Raw genomic sequence first — 24,397 nt, 5'->3', positions numbered from 1 at the left:
GTCGAAGACCGCTATTTGGGGAAGATCCTTTAATCGATACGACAGGTTAAGAGAATTTGAAGAAAAAGAATTGAAATTAATTCACGGACGTTCTTCTCTTCCTCTTTCTCCCCGTCGAGGGGATCGACTGTAATTAAAACGCAAAACGTGTTTTCACTGAACGAGATACAAATAAAACCCTCCCCCTCCCTCGTGAAAAGGTGGATGCGCGTCCAAGAAAGGTGCAAAAAAAAAAAGAAAAAAGAGAAATTGCATTCATCATTCGTCGACGCACGAAATAAATAAATTTTGCTTCTCGGTTTCGAGGCCGGTTAAGGAATTAAACGGAGAGGTGGAAAAGAAGAAAGGAAGGAATATAAAAAAGTTGGAATATATATATATATATACGCGCGAATATGAATATTCATGCGTTAACGCGAGGGATGCGTAATGATGAGAAAGTTGTTGGGCAGCGCCCGTGCAGCTTTTTTTCATCGCACATAGCTGCGCGCTCAAGTGCCACTATAAACTGATATACGAGCGAGCGTCATAGTCACGCTTGCTTGCAGCGACCGGATATTAAAAAATGCCTTTAACACGGTGAAACACTTCCTTCCGGAAGTGCACGAGGAAACCGTGAATTTTTTCCACCCTCGGCGCGATGTTTAACGCGAGTGGGGAGGAGTTTTGTCGGATCTCGATCGGAAGAATTTGAGAGCGAATTGGGAGAATTGATTTCAAGTAAATTTAAATAAAATTTAAATTAAATGAAATATTAAAAGGACGCTAACTTTGCATTCGTCGTATACGAATTTTATCATCAGGATATTTCATCAGATTTTTTCTTTTCTGCGTAAGACTCGTCCGAGGAAATAAAATATTGCAAAATATTACTGTTAAAAATTCGTTTCTACTTCGAAATGATAGGAAGAGGAGAAGAAGAGAAGGGAAGGGAAGGCGCGTGTATTAATAAAGAAAAGAAATGTGAACGATCGGAGTGAATATGGAGGAAGGAAGGTTGGTTGGAACGTTATTTTCTTCTGGAAAATCGAGAAATTCCTTGAAATTCCGACCGGGATCCGCGTGAAATAAAAACGGTGGAAAGATGAGATCTTTTCAGGGCGACAGACTCCATCAGTTGTAACCCGTATCCGGGTGGGATGCCGTTGGAATATTCTTGATTTCTTTTATCCGCTTATCGATGCGAAGAATCACAAGAGGCACGAATCTCGACATTCGCGCGCGTTTCCGCTTCGAAAGTTAGGAACCGCGCCTTCTGACAAAGACGTCCCCCCCGCTGCCAACCAGCTTCCGTTATCCAAATTTCTGCATAAAGATCGACTTATCCTCGAAAGGATTTTCGAAAAAGTTCCGGACGAACGAGTTTCCAATACGTAATCGCCATCCTTTTCGAAGGGCCCACCCACAATTTTAAACAAATCGCGTTTACTCATATTATATGCTCAGGTATATTTCGAGGATAAAACTGTCGAAGAGTTTATTTATTTGGTGGAAACTTGTGCTCGAATGATCGCGTTTGTTTCATTTTGTTTAATAAATTATTCTCGAGAAATTTTCGAAAGATTGTAATGAGAATGTTGCAACTGTGCTTTAACAAACGAAACGAGCAATCGAGGGTGTTAATTAAGGCCAACAAATTGGAAGGATCGACGATAATTGATCGTGAATGGAATTGGAGCGCAAGCGGTGTAACAACGTCAATTGTAATTTTGCAACAATGATAATTTAATAACAGATTAATATGCGATAATTATGCGGTGTGTGGAAGCATGCGATTAAATAAGGAAAATTCGAAAAAAAGAAGGAAAAAGAAATATCGAATTTCGATTCACCCATTGTGCACGGTTGCATTATATTATACGTCGACTCCATTAGAAATATAAAGCAGTAGTCGAATTGCGGAGCGTCGCCACAGGTTCGAAATTATAACGACGTCATATCGCTGATTTGCATCGAAATTTTAACTCGATAACTATGCGAATCACAAGCAAGCGACCACGATCAAGCGACGAGTATTCGCACACGTTGACGTTGTTCTTTTTATTTTTTGTCTCGGTTCGTTTGTTTCTTTCTTTTTTTTTTTTTTTTCCAGTTTCGTTTCGTTCTAACCTGTTTCATCGTGGCAACTTCGCTTTGTGGATTATCAGATGGATCGCAATCCGTCTTGGACGTTGTACTTCCGCTTCGAGTCCGCGCTCTCGACCCCTTCGTCCTTTTTTTCGTTCCGCTGATATTTTCGTTAAAATGTTGATCGGTGTCCAGTGAACTTTCGGATTCGGAATTCATCGTGAAAAAACGTTCGAACGAAAACGAGAATATAATCGAAACTGTTCGATAACTGTTGGATGAGATCCGTGTAATGGAAACCGGAAGTGGATATATACACGAAAGAAGTTTTTTGAATAAAAGAAAATCGGTTTTATCGATTTGAATTTTTATATCGTAAAAATGGTCGATCGTCCGTTTCTTTTGAAATTTCTTTTCACTTTAACGCGTTTTAAATCGTTTCTCCCAGCGCTTTACTATCCCTTTTTCAATTTTTTTTCTTTTTTTTTTTTTGAACATTCGTGTTTTAAAATTCGCTTTTTTCTGCGAATTTGCAATTGAAAGAAACGTTCGAACTTCGGACCGATTTAAATGTACAACTCGCGCCTGAAGGGCAAAACCGCAATTTTTGAACCGTTTCGCGAGAAGTGGATAGTGGAACGCGTGGACGTTGAAATTTCGATCTGATAAAAGTGGCAGAGCATGCAGATATATGCGTGTACTCGGCTAGAATAAACTACTGATACTGTTCGTTTCTGTTTTCCAAAAACATCTCTCATTTTTTTTTTTTTTTTTGTTTATTTATAATTCGAGTTTCGAAATAATAGTTGGAACGCTTCGTTGTCATAATATTCGCGCGTAATTTTTTTATTATTAGAAATTGAAAAAGGAGAATAATATCTGTTCGATCCAATTTCGTTATTTTTTTGAACGAATTGCGGATCAAAATTTTGTGCTCTCGACTCGCTGATTAACGTCAATGAAAGTTCAGACGTTTCTTGCTCGTCGTAAGCTATGGATTCAGCACATTTTCCTCGTTTGAAATTGCCAACGTGAAATCGGTGGTGTGTCAAAGCAGTTGACTCGAAGGTAATGTTATTCGATAGGAAAGAGCCAAGTCGGTGTGGTTTCGCGTTTCATCCTATTATCGACCGTTGCGTGCTCTCTTCAATCTTTTTCCACGGGTAGAATGACGCGGAGTGATATTCGAACCATTCGAAGATCGAACTGATTAATTCTTCTGTTTCTAGAAATGTCTAGAAATTTTATCACAGCATACGATTATAATAAGTAGAGTTTTTTTTTTTTTTAGAAATCAAATGAATTGTCTTGATGGAGTCGATTTGGCTTTTGCAATCTATATTGAATAGATTTGTATAATTTTTTTTTTTTTTTTTTTTTTTGATCATAGGAATTTGGGAGTTACATAACCTCTTTAACCGTTTTCAGTCATGTGCGATGTTACCGACTGAGTATGGAACAAGACAGTAACATAAGTAGCGGTCAAAATTAAAACTAAATTTTATCGAGAAATCAAACAGAATGATGAAAATATCAACATTCGATACGTATTTTTTTTTTTTTTTTTTTTTTCTCTCTCTATTAAGAATTCAATTTGAAAACGATAAATATATGCTTATATTACACACGTGTGAAAAATAATGGATTGAAAATACACTCGTGACTTCAACATATTTTTATTTGACTTTATTCACGGTTATAACTTTTTCATTAGAAATTTTTTTCAGAAAATATCTTTTAATAAATTTAATAATATCAAGATATAATTATATTAACATATTATATTAACATACATACATTAACTAATTATTAATTGAAAAGAAAATTTATATCGTAATAATAAACAATTAAAGATTACGATTGTACTGATATCTAATTAAAAAAGAAACGCTTATATCGAAAAGACGAGAGATTAAGATTGAAATATCTGAAAAAGAAAATAATAATATCTGAAACGAAATGAAATCTCTTTGTACAAAAGGGTGTCACGAAGGAAAGGATCGTGCATCTGGAAATCGTAGAATCCCAGAGAACGAAGAAAAGAAAGCGATGTTCTCTGGAAATCTACATTTATCCTGGCTTCTCTCACGTCCTTTCCTCAAATACAATAGATATAATATATTTCATATAATAACGTAAACAAGAGATTGACTTTTTGTACAAATATCCCTTATATAAAAAATCATGCTCGTCTCTCGGCCACTCATCAATTTCGCGGATCACGTGGCTCGATCGTTAGCGATTTCTTTTTCGTATATTCTTTGCAACAGTCCATCCCGAAACTTGTGACTTACGGTTACAAAGTCAATTGATCGAATAGACGAGAATTAATTATGTATTATTTAATTGCAAAGACGGACGATGGACAAACGCACAAGACATCGATTGGAGACGATCGTCGAACATTAACATCGTTTTTTTTTGTTTTTTTTTTTCCTTTTTCTCTTTTTTTCTTTTTTTTTTTTTTTTTCATCCTTTATCTTTTAAATGTACACGGTGTATCGATCACATGAAAATATGGTTTTAAACGCTATTCCTCGAGAGAGGAATACTATGAATTATCAAAACTCGAGTGAAGATACGTTTTCTCCTTTATACGAGGAAAAGCTAACGCTTTTAGCTTTCGCTGTTCTTTTCAATTCTCTCTCGTGAAATCATCTCCTCTCGTTTCTTCTCGTGATCAAAAAGATCTATGTCCATATTTAGTTTATCCGCTAACCAACCCATTTCGATGACCTCAATTTTTTTTCTATCTAAAATTGTTTTCGTTGATTACGAGAGAAGTTCTTTCGTTTTTCTTCCTTTTTTTCTTCTTTTCTATTTTTTCCTTTTTTTTTTTATTTTTTTTTTTTTTTTTTTTCTTTTTTTTTTCTTTATCTTTTGCTGCAACGTGGTCCAATATTCTAGTCAACGTTTCGGCGATGTGGTCCAATAATTCTATAAGGTTTCTAGGAACACCGAAACTCCCAAGGAACGAAGAACAACAATTCATTTCATTCCGTCCGCGTTTCAACCTCCTCGAAGGGGGGAGGGGGCGACAGATCAACGAGTATCGAGAACTTCGATTCATATACCCTGAATTAGCCGGAAGTTGGATGTCGAAAGGCACTGGATCGGTCTTAATTATTAGTAATGACGTCACAGCGAGTCCTTGGAAAAATGTTTAAGCGACGGAACATCGCAAACGATGAAAAGTCTCTTTCTCACGATTCTCAGCATCGCTGTTGGACTCGTCGCGAACAAGTCTTTAGAAAATCTCTAATAACGAAACGTCATCGAACGTCATCAGGCAACAAAGAAATCTATTTCTCGTTCAATTCTCGCGATTCTCGCGACACCGTACGCGCAATTATATCGAGGCGTTCAATCGCGAGAATTGATCAGTCTTGGAAGAAAGCGCCTACTTTCCTGTCTCCCTTTTCCTTTCGGTCAAACAACCGTGTCGCGATCCGGCGGAACCAATGCGTTTCGAGATCCATCTTCACGCTCGTACAACCCTCTCGAGACCAACTGTTATCTGTTGTACACGTATTCAGGGTTGGTGAACACGGTCGCCTTCAACGTGATAGAGGAGGACACCTGTTGGGACACGGGGCGATCCGATTTAGGGACCGAATTCGAGGTCTTCTTGCGCCTTCCCTCGTGTCTCCACAGCTTGTGAAGGGTGAGAGAAGCCTTGGTGTGATAAGGCAGGCAAACGTGGCCCCTGGCCGGTGCGTCGTCGGGGCAGAGGCGACACTTGAGCAAATTTCGCTTGGTCAGTTGAAGGCGTTGGTAACGCTCCTTCAACTCGTCCAGCTGTTTCTCGATCGGCTTCGGGGCCGACCCCTCTGCGCTCGCCGCCTCCTCGTCCCCCTCCTTCTCCTCGCGCTGCCCCTGCATCTCCAGCTCCTGCCTTTGCCTCTGCTTCTCCTCTTCCCCTTCGCTGCTCCCCTCGATCAAATCCTCGTCCTCGAACTCTTGACTCCACGTTATCTTCCTCGGCTGGCTCTGCTTCCTGGATCTCTGCCTCTCGTTCGGCTTCTTTCTCTGGACGCTCTCCTCGACCGGCCACACGCGATCGAAGGACGTGGTCGCCCCGGCCGATTGGAAGGGAGAGGCATTGCATCCGTCGGCGTTGGGTCGGTAGCTGTGCGCAAAATCACGATTAAGTATAGTGGAAGTAAGGTGGTGGTGAAGATTGGTACAACCGGTGCACGGTTCGTCGTGTACAACGTGGTGTTGCTCGACGGCGGGGCACGGCGGCGGCGCGGAAACGGGACGCCGAGAGAACGAACCGTGGTCGCGGCTCTCGACGGTTCGACGGTGATCGACATCATCGTCGTCGTGGTAGGCGTCGTGGTTGGCGTGACGTTGGCCGTGACCGCTCGACCGCCTCTCCTCCTCCAAGCTCGGGTACGCCATTGTCGCTGCAGTTGCAGGGGAGTTTACCATCTCGTGGCTGCAACCACCGCGGCACTGTTCCATAAGTTACGTTCGCGTCATTTTTCTACCAACGAACGAGCGCTCGTCGACCGTGCGACGAGACGACGAGACGACGTTTACTTTTTTTCATTCTTTTCTTTTCTTTTCTTTTCTTTTCTTTTCTTTTTTTTTAAGAAGAAAAAGAATAAGAGAGATAGAGAAAGAAAAATAGCAATACTGACAACGAGAGAAGAAAACAGAGACAAAAACTGGAAAGTGAAGCGCAGGAGCGTGCACGACGACACGACACACGTGGTCCTGGCGACACCGAAAGCAAACAAACGAAGCGTGCACACGAACGGCGCGAACGGATAGAGAGAGAAAAAAAAAAGAAAAGAAAAAAAAACGAGAAAGAAAAAAAAAGAGAAAACGTTGGAACAAAAAATGACGCTGCAACGTAACATAAAGCGGAGGGGCGGGAGAGCGGTGTTCGGCGGCAGGTTGCAAATCGATCGATCTTTCTCTCTTTCGTTTCGCGAAAGATTTCCCTCCCTTCGAATGATCGAGAAGAGGAAGAGGATCGGTTTTTTTTTTTTTTCGATAACCTCGTCGCCCACCGCGATGTTTTGTATCGCGATGCAACAACAAACAACAACAACCTGCCGCTACGAGCGACGATCGTCGATCGTCGATCGTGTGTAGAAATGGCGCGTGTGGAGTAGAAAAAAAAAAAAAAAATAATAATAAAAAAAAATAGAAAAAAAAAAAGCAAGCGCAGGAATCGCACTCGCAACTTAAGAGAGGAGCACATAAAGCGGCGCTAACGTTTCGACGGAATTATTCGTTGTCGACCTCGGGAAGAAGGAGCGGCAAGGAGTTAAATAATATAAAGTGAAATACAAACGAAATGATTTTCCATTGTCGAGAGAGATTGGAAAATCGTTGTGGCAAAAATATATATCTGAAAGGGAGACTCGATCGTTCGAATCCAATAATATTAATAATATTCCTCACAATGGAAATCGTTTGCATTTTCGTGCACGAGGATCTAGGATTCGAAGCGTATGGAATATTACGTAAATTCTTCTGAATATATATATATATATAGAACGCCTGGATCCTCGATCAGAGACATCAAAATCGCTAGCGTGCTCGATTCGTCGTGGAAAACGAGCAAAATTAGCGTTCGTCGATCGGCGTTGTGCGCAATTGCGTTGTGTGTGATACGGAAAGAAAGGAAGAGGAGGAGAGGGAAAAAAAAAAAATGAATAAATACAGCTATAGGAGGAGCATGGGAACGACCGAGGTCAGCGGATGTGCTTACCCGAGTATCGTTGTCGGTGGTATCACGGTGGTAGCAGGTGCTATGGCCGGTGCTGGGGCTGGAAAAACTGGCGGACCAGGTGGTGGTCGACCTCCTCCCGCGGGGCTGTAAATTCGATAATTAACCATAAATCATCCATCCTCGCGCTTTATTATCCCTCTACGGCCACTATGTATATCGTATCACGAATGAACGAAAAAAGAAAAAATATCCGTGAAATATGATAAAAAAAAAAAAAAGAAAAAAGAGTCGGATCGATTTGACAAACTTTTCGATTCGATTTTCTGAATGGGAAAATAGAAAAAGAATCCTAAATATCTAAATTCTATCTAATAAGAAGACAAAGAATACTATTATATTCATACGTTTGTACAGAGAAAAAGAAGCTACGATTCGATACAAGAAAATTAATCGATAATACCCTAATTTTCCCCTATAATACCAATTTGCAAATTACAAGATCGCGTGTACCACGATACGACGACATACACACGCGAGAAGTAAATAATGAAACGAACGAAAGAGGCGGGGGTGTGGAGGAAAGAAATTGTTAATAACAAATATTTGCGTTGTAAGTACGGGATCTAGAAATGGTAAACACGAAATCCTGCCTCGAACGAACGGATCGACGAATGGATTGGATCAATTGGTAAACGCGTGCCAACTTTTCCCTTCGAAATTCGGCGGTGGATGGGCTCAAAGACGGTCGTTAACGAGCGGAGGAGGAGGAAATACGGGAGAGCGAAACGAGATTTAAATCCGCTCGTTACACACTTGTTTGCCCCCGGGACGCGACCGAAAAAGTAACGGGAGCGTGGATTAATCGCGTCCGATCGAGTTCCAATTAAATCGTATTTAATGAATTTTCCCCCGATTGCCACGCGATTCTCGGCTGTGTCCTGTCCGAGCCGCCAAAACTAAACACCACGAATTCGCTCGAATTTCCACGGGGTGCAAGCTCTCTTTCTCTCTCTTTCTCTGGCCTCGGTTAACGGAGCGTGAAGAAAAATGTTGCGCGAGAGTTGAGTTGGCCGAATTTTCCAAGTTAAGCGGGTTGCTCGAGTTATACGTTTCCGTGCCGTTCGACACGGTTTGCAGGCCAATTGGAATGAAATGAGTCGGGAGATGAAAAAAAAGGAACGAACTCGTTGGACAAAGTGTAGTTCGAATGGGTTCCACGCCTGGAACAATTGCGTTCAAATTGTTTAACTGAGTGAGAAACGCGTTTTACTAAAAAAAAAAAAAAAAAAAAAAAAAAAAGAATAAGAAGAAAAAAATGTTAGGATTAGAGGGAAATTTTTTGACAAAATTGAAACAATCGTAATAAATCTAGTGACAAAATCTAAATCAAAAATTCGTCGTCAAAAATTTTAAAGATTTCAAATTTTAAAAGTGCTACTAAGAAAGAGAGAGCTGTTCGATTAAACTTATCGAGACAGATCGTTATTCCTATAAAATTTCTATTCCAAAGAGAAATCTATAAGACGAATAAATTAACGAACAAGATCCTTACTGCAAAGGTTGCTGATGACGATTGTTGGATGGTGGAGCAGCTTGTGCCGTGGACGTCGCGGGGGCGTTGGCACTGCTGACACGATGCACATGCAGCTGGTGCATCTGAAGCTGTGCCGCATCTTCGCCGAGGAACGAGCATCTCGAGCATTGTCGTCTGTTGTGCACCTTCAACACGTGGGTGGCTAGACGCTCCGCGCGTGCGGCCTTGTACTCGCACAAGGTGCACGCGAACGGCTTCAGATGCGTGTTCAAGTGCCGTTTAAGGCACCAGTTGTCTACGCCACTCCAAGAACAATAGCAGCAGGTGTACCTGAAAATTTGTAAACGTATCAACCGACTCGATTCCGTTCCAAATTAAACTATTTCGAAATTCGACATTCTCTCAACGACGCGACATGATACACACACGCCTCCTTGAAAAATCGATCGAAAAAAAAATAATGTAGAAATCAATCAATAATTTCTCTTTTAATATATTTATTACTCGATCCTACTGATTTTAATTCTCCAATCTTATCTTGTATCCATAACTTGATATCCATAGAAATGCATAAATGAATTTCCTACTCTCTCCTTTAACTTTATAATTTTACTTGGCAGAAAGTTCGCTCACCTCCGCTCCTGAGCCCCTTTAGAGCCTCCCTTGAGGTGGCTCTTGCTGTTGCAGCCCCCGTTCTGCACCCTCCTCCCCGTGGCACCGCAACTTGCCGCATCCGGTTGCATGATGCCTGGGGCAGGCATCGACGTCCCCTGGTAAATAGCAGCCGCGGCTGCAGCCGTGCTAGCGGCAGGATTCGGCTGCAACTGGTAACTCTTGCTGTTATTAAACCCTGAATAAGTCGTGTGCTGTTGCTGCTGCTGCTGCTGCTGCTGCTGTTGTTGCCCGTTCGCGCTCGCGTTCCCGCCACTCGTCGTAGCGGACTCTTGCTGAAGGGGCGGCTTGGGCGCCGTCGATCCAGCAGGTCTGCGTATCCTCGACAACTCGTAACCGTGCTCCCGATGCATCCTCAAGAAATGTTTCTTCACGTGGTCGGCACGGTTGAACGGTTTGTAACATATGTAACAGTGGAACGGTTTCTCCTCGCGGTGGATGTTCTCGTGTCTGGTGTACAGGTCGCGGCGATCCGTTCCGTAAGGGCAATACGGGCAGGTGTAGCGCTTCCCGCTCGCCGATACTGTCGCCGAGCTGGGCATTGTTGTGGCGTTCTGTGAAGCGATTTTTCGTTTTTTTTTTTTTTTTTTTTCTTTCTTTTGTCTTGACTCCTCTCCAAGATCGTTTGAAACGTCGATTATTATCTGTGATTATTTTCTAACAATGCGATAGTTTGTTTTCTGTTTCAGATCGAAGGGAGAAAACGGGGAATCCTTCGAGGAAAAGGAAGAACGACGTGTGACACGTGTCGGGACTAACGATCAGAAAAATCGGAATAATTCGATCGGTGTTTGTGGGAATTAAAATTTTTACGAGAATACGGTAAAATTAGAAAGCGAAGAGTAAAAAAAAATCTATCTAGCTATTACTCTTTATAAGTATCGCTTGCAATTTGATGGATTAATATTTAATTTGTTCAAAAATGGACGAAATGTATCACTCGCGAAGCTCGAGGTTGATTTGAAAAGAAGCGCGCGCGTACACACGTAAAAAATTGAAAAAAATGAAATAATATAAAATAATAATCGATCGCTGTTCCTTTTCTCAATATAATGCACGATATGTCTTCGTCGAACGAAGACGATATTACACGAAAATAATCGCAGAATTATTTGAACGAGCGCAATCTTCTTCTTCTACGACAAGAAATGATTGAATAACTTCGCGAAAATTAGCAACGATATGTGTCACGTTCGAATCTGATGTGGCTCACCTGGTGTAAATGCTGAGGTGCAGGAGCGGATGGCAATTCTTGTAACAGGAAGGTAGACGGTACCGGTAGCAAAGCTGCGGGCACCGTTTGCGTTTCTTGCGTTCTTCTCGATGGAGGCGCGCTTCTTTCCGCTCGTTCTCGTAACCTCTCCAAATAGGAAATCACATCCTCCACTTTCAACTCTGTCTGCAAATAGTCCTTCCGCGGTGAGTGATGCCTGTTCCTTTCGTCTGCGAGGATCCTCGACGAATGAAGCTCCATAAAATGTTCTGCAACGTCGCGAGGCCCACCACCCATCACATCCCCTATTCGAACAAAGCTATTCGTCAATTTTCACAAAAGCCTGAGAAAATTTATGGGGAGAGATGGGATGGAGGGGGGAAGAAAAGATCCAACAAGTACTTAGAGTACTTTACGCCGTGTACCTGACCACCCCCCTATTTACCTATCTACCTAGTTGTTTATTGTTTCCACGGATTATTACTTCCGTCAAGCCGGGTATTAACTCAGAAGGGCTTTGTTTCGACAAATGTTAGAAATATTGCGAAAATCTTGTAAATCTATGGAAATAAGTTGGAAAAATTAAAAAAAAAATTCGACAAGGACATTTGTCGTTGTTGTAATTTCGATTTTTGTTCCATCAATTTCAACAATTTTATATCTTATTCTATACTTTTCAAGGTTGAAATAATAGAGTTGAAATATTTTAAACCCAATGAATATTTTGGTAGATTTTTTCCCATTGTAAATTTTGGATTTTCAACGATGTTTCTAGGAACAAATAAATAGGAACAATGAACGGGAGTGGCAGGTTTGTACCGCAGGCAGATATAGGAGAAAATCCATCCTTAACACTAGCAAATATATAGAAAGTTAAGGCGATAATTTATTGCAAAAGAACAAGTTGTTCAAAATTTTCTCCTCTACGATATACATATACATATATATATATCACTATCAAAATCATAGAAATCATAAGAACCCCGAATAACAGCCCAATGCGATGAATAATGTAGATTCTTTCCCGTTGTAAATTGTTTCAACGGTGTTTCTAGGAACAAATAAATAGGAACAATGAATGGGAGTGGCAGATTTGTACCGTATACATATAAAAGAGAAAATCCATCCCTAATACTAGCAAATATATCGAAAGTTAAGACGATGATTCATTGCAAAAGAAAAAGTTGTTAAAAGTTTTCTCCTCTACGATATGTATCAATATCAAAATCGACAATAGAAATCGATAAGGAATAATTAAAATTAATGGAAAATTAATCTTAAGATTAAAATAAAAAAAGTGATAGGTATTGACAAAAGGGTGAAATCTCTATTATAGATATTAATTTTCGAATAATGGATTATATCAAATTGATACGGTATAAAACGTGGCGGCTTTCCTTAAGCTAATGAAATTCGCGTAGAGACATAGGACGATCCCTCGATAGCGTCGTCAAACGTGACACTTGGCGGACACAAAGCCGATAATGAACGAGCTTAAGGATATTAGGGACGAAGCATGTCTGCACGCAAGGACGGAGAAAGGTGGTAGAAAGTATTGGAGAGGTATTATTTCACGCGAGAGTTTGCATTTGCATGGCACAAGAAGGTAATAAAAGCTTGAAAATTACCGGGAAAATGCTGCCTCGAGGGTAATAAAAGCCATTTCCTTTGTTCGAAAGAAATTTTCCCGATTTAACAACCAACCGTGTTTCGTGTACACAATAGTGTGTTTCGTCTTTACTTATTGTCTAAAAATTTTTTCAACGATGCGATTCGTAATTACAAAAGCAAGATTTTTATTTACATTCGTACGATTTGACGGAAACGAAAATTCGAAGAAATTTGAACGGAAACAATTTTATATCGGGGACGAGGATTCGACAACGGTTTCGACAAATTTTCGTAACGCAAAGTACGTTATTATAAACAAAAGATGTCTCACAACTCTCTTTGTTTATCGAGACCTTCAATTCGATTCAGCGAACGTTATTTAATTGTAAACATGGAAAAACAGGACGATGTCGTGTCGTGCTCGTATCGATCTTGATTACACTTAAAAGTAAAATAATCGAAATAATTAAACGAAAAGAAAATATAAATAGTGGCAAAGTGAATTTAAACCGATTCCGATTAAAATAATTCGAATAAACGTTAAGTAAAGAAATATTCGTTATACTTGGACGATAACAAAACACTGTTTTTATCAATCATTACCGAAGTTTTTCGAATTTATACAATTTAAACAAATAAAAGCCTCGAAAGTGTCAATTTTTTTCTACTAAATTCGAAGATATATAAAATCGTGGTTAAAAATTAACGATTAGTGGATTAATTAACGATTAAAACGATTAATGAATATAATACGAACCGCATTCATAGCACCTCCATGTTGCCTTCCCAGCGTGATAAGCAGCAATACGGCTTCCATCGGTCCCTTTCAACGGTTCCTCCTCGCAAGTCCAGTTTCCGTCGTCGCTACCGTCGGTCCCGTTTCCGGTGTCCTCCTCGGTCTTGTACGAAACGGAAGTCTCGAACTCGTTCTGAACGCTCGAGGCTACGATAAACGAACTAGCTAAGTTTCGTTCCACCGTGAAATTTCATTTTCGTGTACACCATGGCGAGCGTGTTTTCCACACGGATGCCATTGCTCCTCGGTATACACATATATAAAATAATATTTCGTTACGCGAGGCAGAAAGAGGATCGTTATATCGTTTAAAGTGGTGTGGAAATTATTTATCACAGTCTGGTTAATATTCATACTTCGTAATTACTTGGTTCGTATATTAACTTTTAACTAAGCCGTAATAAAACGTGAATTAAACTTTAACTTAACGTGTACAAGATGTTCTATCTTTTTTTTTTCTTTTTTCTTTTTTTTAATCATTGAAAATTCGTTTCGAAAAAACGAGTCGAGCGAAATTTCAACCAATATCGGAACCCGTATATTTTACGAAATATTCGTGCGAAGAAGAAAAAGAGAGATAAGAATTTATAAGATTTTTCTATCCGGCTTATAATCAACTTGGATCACTCTTTCTTCCTGTTCTCTCACAAAAAAAGAATAAACGTTTCGTTGCAAAATTAATTCACTCACTTCTATGATCGGGATCCTCGCCGTACAATTTCCTGGTTATCTCTTTAAACATATCCTCGTAGCAGTCGAGCCTGCTAATTCCTGTGCCGCTACTCTCCATCTTCCGAGCTCTCGTCAGTCACACACTATCCTTGGAAGAATGAACCCACGTCCACCTGAGAACCGAAATGACTTGGCGGGTGAGTCCGGTTGTTATTAAATATAATCACGGAAAACTGCATTTCTCTCCCTTCCATTTCAAACAATATTTTCACTCCCTTTCCCTACTATTTCTTTGGCCAACAATTGGTCAATTTTCCACCACCGTTATTTCTTGCCTCCCGCTCTTTTTCTTTTCCACTCGTTTACGGGGGGATGAAATGAAGGAGAAGGGAGACTCCTCCTTTTCTTTTCTTTTTTTTTTTTTTTTCTTTTCTTTTTTTTTCAGAATCGCCTCACGAAGGGTGGATCGACGACAACGGGGTCTAATTGGCTCATCGAAGCTTAATTAAATCTTGTCGAGGCGCTTCCCTTAATCCACACGACTTAACTTTACGCTGACCGGCTTAAGTGGCCCATTTGCATAAACGATGGAGATATTCCAGTGTTTGAGGGGAAAGGAGGATGGGGATAATTTGGCAAATATTTTAACACGTGTTTTTTTGCGTGAGAGCGGTGTGTGTGTGTGTGTGTGTGTGTGTGTGTGTGTGTGTGTGTGTGTGTGTGTGTGTGTGTGTGTGTGTGTGGCGGCGTGAATCATTTAAGGCTAGAAATTGAAATATATTTCATAACTCTTTTGTCGTTACATGGAAAAATTTTTGAGGACGAAAATTCATTTCAAATTGATTTTAAATATCGGGATTGACATATTTATACTTTTATATCGTGTTTCTATACTTAAAGAAAATAAGAAACGAAGCAGGAATTATTTTTAAGACGATTTTTAATTTTTTATTTTTAAATAAAATTGTTTGTCAAAGACGTTTTTTCGTATGCAAAAAATAAAAATGGATAGTTTTTATAATTGTTGAGAGAGAAAACGGTTAAGTTAAAAGGAAAATTTGGAATCTCCATCGAAAATATCGGTTCGTGAATGGAGTGTTTTACCGTGTAAACTGGTTGGTAAATAGAGTTTGAATAGAGTCGTTCTTCATGCTAAGTGGAGACGTATCATCGATTTGCTCAGTGGAAGTGTTGGAGAATGACGTATGAAATATCGTTTCTCATCAGTATTCAATTTTTCAAAAAAATTCGAAAAAAAAAAAAATGGTAAAAGGTACGACATTCAACGATCGGATATTTTCATTTTTAAACATTCCTTCTCTGTTTAAAATCAAAACAGTAGATTAAAACGAGCAATTTTTTATTTTCGAATCAAATGTAAAAATTATTCTTCGTTAAATATTTTTTACGTTGATCAGTAATTTTTTTAACCGACAAATAAAGTCGTTTACATCTTCTCGTTCGAAAGAATGTAAAATATAGAAAATTTAAAAAAAAAAGAAAAAGAAAAAGTTGCAGCAACAAAGTTGTATAGAACAATTTGTATACAATAATGGAGATAAATTCACGCGACATATTTTTTCTTTTTTTTTTTTTTTTTTTTAGAAATCTACCTCGATCCCTTTCACGCCTCTACCTTCTTATCTTGTATATATATTCAGCTGCAAAGCGATTAAAAAACATCTTGTTGCAAAGCTACTTTCTATCTTGGTGCACCTGAAAAATCGATTCGTTCTATCGGAAAACGTCATGAACAAATGGAACACCGGCATGATTGACGCTCAAACCACGTAGAAAAATGCTTCGTAATGCAATCTCATCCGGTTATGCGATTAACAGCAATACGATGTTACGATGAATAATATTTCATTCCGATGCATTTTAATCTCTTGCAACAAGTTTTCTCGCGTTTAGATTTGCCAAAATGTTTCATGTAATTTCGTGAATTCGTTTTGTCAAATTTTTATCAAAGAAAAATAGATATTATTAAAAGACTTTAAAACTTTGTTAAAGATTCGTCGGAAATTAATTCGCTAAAAAATAAATTATGAATTAAATCTTCTATCTTTCCTTATTTTTTACAGATTACCGTGAAACCTTGACAATTTTTCCATTCGATTCCTAAAATTAAAAACTTTACGTTCAGGATCAATCCATTGATAATTCTTTCGATAAATTTGAAGAGAACATTTATATCGATATTTCCGTAAAAAAAAAATGTTATCTTCTAAAGATATAGAACGCAAAGGAGAACAATTCAAGAGGGATATTGTCCTCCAAGATAAAATTGTGAAATATATGGTGAGGAATGAATAATAAACTAATAATAAAACGGCCATTTTACGGCGAAATGAAAATTTCTGCCAAGTAATAATGTGTACCAACTGTAAACCCATCGAAACGATGGGCGGATCGTCGGTTGAAAGCAAACGAGACAATGGCAATTCCAGTGAAAGACATTCTGGCCGCGTTCGAACGTAAATACAGGGTTAATGCGCGGCAGGAAATCGTGGCTGGTGTTCCAGCACGATGACGGGAACTCGGTGGCAATGCGGAACTCCGTATCGGAAGCGTTAACGAGTTCTCTCCCCGGAGGTGGAGATGGCGCGATGGAATTAGAATCGAGGTTGTTACAGGCCGTTTAGAAGCGGCGATCGTCGTCACGGATTTTCAATTAGACCCACTTAGAAATCAAGCGTAGAGATACGGAATAATTATATACGCACGCTTCTTTCATACCTTTATTTTTTACAAAATTCATCTCTTCCAAGATGAATTCCGCTTGTCCCAAGTGCTCTGTATTTTGAAAATGGAAACAGACGAATTTTTTTTTTTTTTTTTTTTTTTATAAAGGAATTATGAAGAAAATAATTATGAAGGCCATTATTTTCTGTTTCAATGAAGCTTTGAAAATTTTTTTTTTTTTTTTTTTTATTTCAATAGTTTTTAAGGAAGACGATGTATTAAAGAGACGTTAGAAAATGGTTATCATCTTCTGGTAAGTTAGTAAACTGTTTTGGAATTTTAGGAAAGATGGATAGAGAATGGAACTAACTTTCGTGAATTATTTAATTCCTCTTTTTTTTTTTTTAATGTCACAGAGAGGAATTAGGTGTTTGTCAATTTTCAAAGAATTGCGGGGAAAAATTCAATTTCTTATGCAAAAGAATTTTTAATATTCTTCTTTTCTTCTTTTTTGTTTTTTATTTTTTTTTTTTTTTTCTTCTTGAATGTCAATTTCCAAAGGAATCCTCGAGAGGTTTTGAAGAACATTGGAGAGCAACTCGGCATATTTCGTTGTATCGTATACATTCCTTTGGGAAGGAATCGCAATGGATGGAGAAGGAACGAGGAGCAATTGCGAACGCGGTTCGAGGATCTCGAGAAACTGGATCGAAGTTAAGACCACTTTACAATTCGTTCAAGCGTGAGCAGTCTTAAACTCTTCTTCCCGATTCGAGGAGGGTTGAAAAATCCGACTCCGTGTTACCGGTTGTTAAATATTCATGAACCGGGAAATCTTTCGCCTTTGAAGCAGTGTCACAATTTAGAAGGTTGACTCGAAAAAGAGGTATTGATTTTCACTTAGAATTGGAACAAGAGTGAAAACCTTCGTTTCCATTCAAAACGACACCTTCTTTTTTTAAAAAAAGAAGAAACGCATTTTCCGCTCAAATTTTTGCTTCTTTGAAGAGCAACTTCTTCAAAGGATAACAATTGTTTGCAAAGTGACGAAAAATCGAGGGAAAAAAAACTTGGAAAGGAATAGAATGAATATAGAAGGGTTGAAAATTTTATTAAATGAAAACTGGAAGGAAGGAAGATAATGAAAGAGGCAACAATCTTTCGAAGTATCGAAAAGAATCGATTAATTATGCGATTACCTAGTCACTGGTGGAAAAGAGCGGAACGTAATTAGATAAAACACGATCGATTGATGCCAATTCTATTTGCCACCCTCGAAGCACAAGAGGAAGGTCGATCGTTGGAAGGGATCGCTTGAAAGCAATCGAGCATAAAGACGAGCAGTTCTTCATCGAGACGAGTCCCATTGTGCTCGATGAAACCAAGGATGTCACGAGCAACTCCTCCAATCTTATGGAACGTATTCAAAAACCCCTTTTCTGTGACGGCCTTTCCCGACCACACGGCTGAGATTCAACACAGGAATCGTAAATAGTTTCAAACAGAAAAATCTTGGTAGAAAAGTTCGACGCAACAGACGCTCGAGGGGAGGAAAAAACCATCGACCACATGGTCTATCGAAAGCAAAACTGTTCTCTCAACCAACCCAGACGTTCAACAGACCTCTTTTCCTTCCCAAATGCAAACAGCTAGAACGACTATCTACCACCTACTGCTTCAAACTTTCAACATTATCCTCGATTTACCGATCTCTATTTAAGCGCACTCTCACTGATTAAGAGTACTCGCGTCTACTTTTCTAGACGATCGACTTTCCTTCGGAATCGATCAAAAAAAGAAGGATTATTAATTTTTTATCTCCCAATATTCAATATTGCCCGAATTGTCAACGAAGAATAAACAAATTTTTCGAAACCATTTTTATTAAAAATTGACAAGATATTTCATACTTCAGAAATTGTTCGTCAAATTGTTAAAAGAAATTTATTTTTACACACATATATATACATATATACTTCGAACAATTTGGAAAGAGTTGTTCCGATCATTAACCAAAGACCGTTAACCCGATAAATCGCCCCCATCCCCTTCTCGAAGCGCGAATAAATTACCCAGCCAGAGAGGAGTATTCTAACGCTTTCGAGAAGCAACACATTCCAGAAGGGAACGAAATCAATCCGTGAGCAACGCGTAACGCGGCTCGTTAACCAACCAATCGACTCCGAAGGGAGGCGGTCGACCGTCAATCGACCTGGATCCCCCATCCTCCCCCGAGAGATCGATCGATTTCGATCCTGGCGACGACGTAACGCAAACTTTTCAGTCAGGGATGACTGGAATGAGGAAGAAGAAGAAGCACAAGAAGAAGAAGAAGAAGAAGGAGAAGAAGAAGAAGAAGAAGAAGGTTGGCCCGTGTATTGATCGAGCCGCCGCGCGAGCGGAAAACTCGCAGAGAGAGCGACAAAGAGGAAGAGAAACGAGGAAAGGAGGAGGGAGAAAGACGGGGTGCACCTCTGGCGAACCCTAGCCGAGGTTACCCACTCGTACATCCATACATCCTCGTTGCTACGAGGTAGCGCGCACACACACATACACACACGTGCAGGGCAGGTTTCAGTGCTCGCATAGGGGTGGTGGCGTTAGAACGTTCTCGCGGCGTGGAAGGGGTTAAACCGGCGACGAATAAATCAATATTCCCCTCCGGAGCGATCGAGGACACGTCCCGGAGGCGACAGATGGCGAGGGTGCCTTGTCTAGCCTTGTCCGAGCCTCTGCGCCGGTTGAGCACCACTGCCTCCGAAGAAAACCTAAGCTTGGTGGGGAGAGAGAGATGCGGGTGGGTAGAGAGAGTATTCTGTAGGAATACTATATACACAACGATGAAACGTTCGAGGGAACAGAGTGGAAGAAAAGAAAGAAGAGGAAAAGGTGATGAGTGAGAGAGAGAGAGAGAGAAAGGGAAGGAGGGAGGGAAGGAGGGAGAGAGAAGTGACGTCGGGGAGTAGGAGCACGGAGCGAGATCGAGATAGCGTGGAGGGGCGTCGCGAGGTGGTGGGAGAGAGAAGAAGAAGTGGTGGGGATGGAGAAGGCGCGCGCAGTGTGCCATTCAAATTCATCCGGAAATTATTACCGACTAACCAAGGACGGCGAGCGCGCCACTCCTCCATGCACGCGCGCGTACATACGCGGGCGCACACAGCGATTTATAAATACACAGCGGTGTCTGTATAGCACTTTGGAAGGCACGGTAGCCGCGACGAGACACGTAACCGACGCTGCGTAGCTGTACAATTTCGATTGTAATCGAGGAATTCCTCCCGGTTGGATCGCCGCTCTTCTTCTGGCCTTCGTTGCGAGAACGTTGCGAGAACGTCCGTTCGGTCTCTGATGTTGCACGATCGTGCGCCATCGTGGAGGCGCGCATAGACGGAGGGACACACGCGAGGAGGAATCGACGTAGCCCGAGCGGGACACGCACACGCGATGCATTCTCTTCTCGGTTCACTCGTACGCGTACCGTGCACCGTGACGCGAGACTAGCACGATCCACTCGCGCGCGAGCCCCAGCGTCGTACGCGCGTTCCCTCGTCCCCCTGGTTGCGGAGTTGGAATATACACGCACTCGGAACAAAGTTTTTCGAGCTGACTACGCGAGGACGCTGTCTTCCCGGCGACCATGTATAACCGTACAACCAACAACTTCGCCTCGCGATGCACACACGATACGCGCACACACACGTCTCCTCTCACGTTCGGCGGCTCTATTCGCGTCACGCTCCTCGCGTCACTCTGTCGTCACTCTTGCTCTTCGATCGATCGTCGTCGTCGTCGTCGTCGTCGTCGTCGTCGTTGTCGCTCCTCGGGTTCCGTCCATTCGTTTCGATTCGATTTCTTCGTGGCACGCTACTATAACGTGTAACGCGGAAAATAGAATCGAGGGCGCATCGAGGCGAAAAAGAATTCTTGGGATGGGAGGGGAAAAAAAGAAAAAAAAGGAAAAAACGAGAAAAGCTTGCGGAAGATCGGGATCCCGTGGTTATTGGTCGTTCGTTGAGAGTGGAACGAGCGGAAGAAAGAAGGACGGGAACGGAAGGAGGAGAGAAAGACGCGGAATGGGGGGGTCCCGTGTGCAAGGGAAAAATTGAAGCGCGCGCGAACGAGTTCATCGAGTACGCGAGAACGACGAAGAAGAAGAAGTAGAAGAAGAAGGAGAAGGAGAAGAAGGAGAGGAAGAGGAAGAAAGAGAAAAAAGATGAAGGCACCGAGGTTGAAGATACTGTGCGTGCGTACGAGAATACTCACTTGGGTTTTGTCGGCGGTGTGACGAGAACTCGGGACGTGCCTCGATGGAAATTCGTTGTTCGAGGAAACGTTGTGCTGGTTCGGTTGCAGGTTGTTTCCTCGACGGCAGTCGGGTGGCGAGTGGGTGGGCAGGCGGGGTGGCAGGCGGACAGAAGTGGGTGGTGCGGGTGGGTTGGGAGCTAGCGGCGTGTGGGTGGTGGGAGTGGGGTGAGGGAACCCAATACCACCCTCCTCGCCCATTCAATCCTGCAGTATTAGGGGGAGCAGTCGAGCCTGTTTCCTCCCCTCCCTCCCACCCTTCCTCCCACCTCACCCCTCCTCCACCCTCCTCCTCTTTCGGCCTCTGTCTCCGTATCCCTCTCTCTCCCTCTCTTTCTCACTCTGCAGCATATATCCAGCACAGGCAGAGAAACGTCTAGGACGACGAGGATGATGTCGGAGTCGACGACGGATCGTTGCACGCGTGTTGGTGCTTACTTCGAACGGTGTGGAGGCGTCCACGCATGTTTGCGTGCGTCCGTGGTCTTTACTCTCTGCCCGCCTGGACTCTCTTCCTTCTTCTCCTACATATAAACACGCACACGCACACGCAGCCGAGCCGAACCGAGCCGAACCTCCCTGCACACGTGTTCACGACGCAGCAGTCTCTCTGCCGATCGAGGGGCGGATTCGCTGGGGTGGGAGGAGAATTTACGGAGGCCTTTTCGAGGTCCTTGCCGAGGGAACCTTTCCTCGGAAGGATCTGGAACGTTGGGTCTCTCCTCATGGGCAGATCCCATGTATTTTCGAACGAGCTCTCTATGGACGGATAGAGACCATTGTTGGATAGAGTGAACGGTTTCTGCGAGGGGATGACGGAAGTCGATCGCCGAATGCTCGTATCTCCTTGGCAGAAACAAGGGTATGGCGGTTATGCTGTTGTTTGTTTGTTGTTCGTTTCGGTCGAGAGAAGTTTTTCGACCGTTTTCTCATTCAATGTTCTCCTCCTCCTCCTCCTCCCCCTCCTCCCCTCCTCCCTCCCTCCTTCCTCCCGCCCCTCTCTCCCCCCCTCTTTCAGTCAAGATTTTTAGAAAAAGAAAAAAAAGAAACGCCGTTGTTGATTATTGGATATTGGAAAAATGGTAATTGGGAATCAGGGAAAAAAGAGTGCGATTCTAGTAGAAGAAAATTTTTATTTTTGAAATGGAATTTTTTTGTAGGGAAGTGGAAAAAAATTAGAAGGTCAAAGGGTGGAAGATCGAAGCACTCGAGCACTTGAAACGTATATCGATATAATTGGATTTTTGCGGGCTTTCTATTTATAGAAAAATTCAATACACGAGCGAATCGAGTATTCTATTGATCTTTAAAAATCAAATTCAATTTGAACATCGTAGTGTACAATTATTTTACATTTCCTTTCTTCGAACAAAGAGACGTTACGTTACATTTTCTTCTGTAAAACGATATTACAGAAACTATAGCAAAAAGTAGTATCAATTTGTACTAAACAATCGTACAAAGAAATTTCCTATTAATTTGAAATGCTAATTTTATGAATTTACCGTTAAGAAAAGTTTAATTTTAAGACGCAAAAACGAATCGGATAATTGGAAGAAGTAGCATATTGTTCGCCGATTTCTTAATTTGTCATACCAATTCTTGGTATATCGAGAAATGAGCAAATTTTGCAGATATCTCTATTATCGACAAGAATGAGAACAGAGATATTTCTACATCGATAATGTTGTTTCTTTGCAAAATTAAGTTTCTGGATGTCAGATGTCGCTAGTTTCGATCGCGAGTGATTCGTACAACTTTACCGTACGAGTTCGGATCAATTTTGCGAATAAGAAAAATCGGGGATGAATTCGACGAGTGTAGTTTTCCGAAATAAATTCGAATTATTTTCGAATTATGAATCAGGATCGCTACTACAGTCGATTAATATATTTAGAAATATGTATATTTACCTCTCCAGTTTCGTTGGAGTAATAAAATAAATATTTTATCTCTATCATCCTTTCATCCATTTATTTCCTGTTATTTTAATTATTTTAAGTTTCCAAAAACTATTTATATACAAAAATAAGTATTTTTCTTTAAATATTAAATTCATATAATAAGCTTCTAAAGTCATAGAAGATTTTATTTTTTATAAAATGTACAGAAAATAACTTTTTTTTAGAAACAATTTTTTCTGTTTATTTTCAAGAAATAAATAACCATATTTATAAAAATTTATTTTTATGGAAAGAAATTTCCAAAAGTTTTAAAAAAAAAAAAGAAATAAAAGAGACGATCCAAACGAACCTTGTTTTCTAGGAATGCAAGGGCAGAAGCGATAAGACCAAATACATTTTGTCGACGTCAAACTTCTACGTCATCCCGTGGTATGGCACGTGGTACGCGTCATCGCTTATTATTCTCAAACAGATCACATGCGTATTGTTGCGCGCGAACTGCGGGAGAAACGGCACCTGTTACAGCCATCCACAATAAAACTTCCGTATTTGCGAATATCTTCTCTTCGATAACAATCAATCGACTTGAAAAAAATAAAACTACTAAAAAGAAAAAAAAAAAAGAAAATTACAAGAAGAAAACTTTACAACAAAGATGGAATCAAAAACTGAATTATTAAATCCGATTTCAACATTAACGCGTTCCAAACCGTCGAATAAAATAAGTAAATCCCAGAACGATCAATTAAGAATACCTTATTTACTTCTTTTTCACTCGATCGTCTTTCAAACCGTCAAATCCTTCATCACGTGCTATTTCACCAGTTAGATCCTCCTCAACGGTTGAATCTCGCAAAGAAACTCTTTTCAACAGGGATTGCCCGAAATATAATCGGATCGCAAAATCGTCCGCAAGATTCGCACAGTTTCATTGACACCGCTCCCTCCACCACCCCCACCCCCCCTCCACCCTCCAACCGCCGAAAGGACACGCGTTCTTCAACGAGGGAGAAGGAGTCGAAAAGGAGTCCATCGGCGGGTCGTTCGCACGAACGCAGGGTCGCGGGCACGGACCGAACACGACGGGCTGCGTCGGCGTCGGCGTGGCGGTGGCGCGGCGGCTAGGTTCGCGTCGCGGCGCCTCGCGTCAGCGTCGCTGAGACCGTCGAGGGCAGTGGTGGCCAAACGCATCGCGTCATCCGCCATATTGGCCGCGAGGAACAACCGTTGAAACATCGCGTGAGAAGGGAAA

The 24,397-nt window shown here is 41.1% G+C and overlaps 1 protein-coding gene across 4 annotated transcripts; it reads right to left on the bottom strand.

Annotated features, from left to right (window-relative positions):
* Nucleotides 1–3,727: 3,727 nt before the first annotated feature.
* chn (zinc finger transcriptional factor charlatan) lies at nt 3,728–21,318 on the bottom strand. 4 transcript variants are annotated; one of them, XM_086904566.1, is made up of 8 exons: nt 21,203–21,318; nt 14,273–14,427; nt 13,544–13,729; nt 11,176–11,480; nt 9,924–10,516; nt 9,309–9,620; nt 7,796–7,900; nt 3,728–6,508 (listed from the first exon to the last, which is right to left on the bottom strand). In XM_086904566.1, exons 2-8 carry the CDS (start codon nt 14,370–14,372, stop codon nt 5,581–5,583), a joined length of 2,529 nt encoding a protein of 842 aa, XP_086760692.1. In that variant the 5' UTR covers nt 14,373–14,427; nt 21,203–21,318; the 3' UTR covers nt 3,728–5,580. The 4 variants fall into 4 exon arrangements, with proteins under 4 accessions (XP_086760692.1, XP_086760694.1, XP_086760693.1 ...); XM_086904568.1 differs by lacking the exon at nt 21,203–21,318 and adding an exon at nt 20,031–21,137; XM_086904567.1 differs by lacking the exon at nt 21,203–21,318 and adding an exon at nt 20,039–21,137.
* Nucleotides 21,319–24,397: the final 3,079 nt, after the last annotated feature.

Source organism: Apis florea, unplaced genomic scaffold (genome assembly GCF_048593485.1).
Source record: "Apis florea isolate Af1SG1 unplaced genomic scaffold, ASM4859348v1 contig_2350_pilon, whole genome shotgun sequence".
In the NCBI taxonomy this organism is placed as follows: Eukaryota; Metazoa; Arthropoda; class Insecta; order Hymenoptera; family Apidae; genus Apis; species Apis florea.
This window is presented reverse-complemented; position numbering and strand designations above follow the sequence as displayed.

Bases quoted from the DNA above. Each gene is read 5' to 3' on its own strand.
- chn (XM_086904566.1), bottom strand. From the start codon at position 14,372: ATGGAGAGTAGCGGCACAGGAATTAGCAGGCTCGACTGCTACGAGGAT. The intron at 13,730-14,272 runs GTGAGTGAATTA...CGTTTATCGTAG, and splicing joins CGAGGATCCCGATCATAGAA to CCTCGAGCGTTCAGAACGAG. The intron at 11,481-13,543 runs GTTCGTATTATA...TTGTTCGAATAG, and splicing joins ATGGAGGTGCTATGAATGCG to GGGATGTGATGGGTGGTGGG.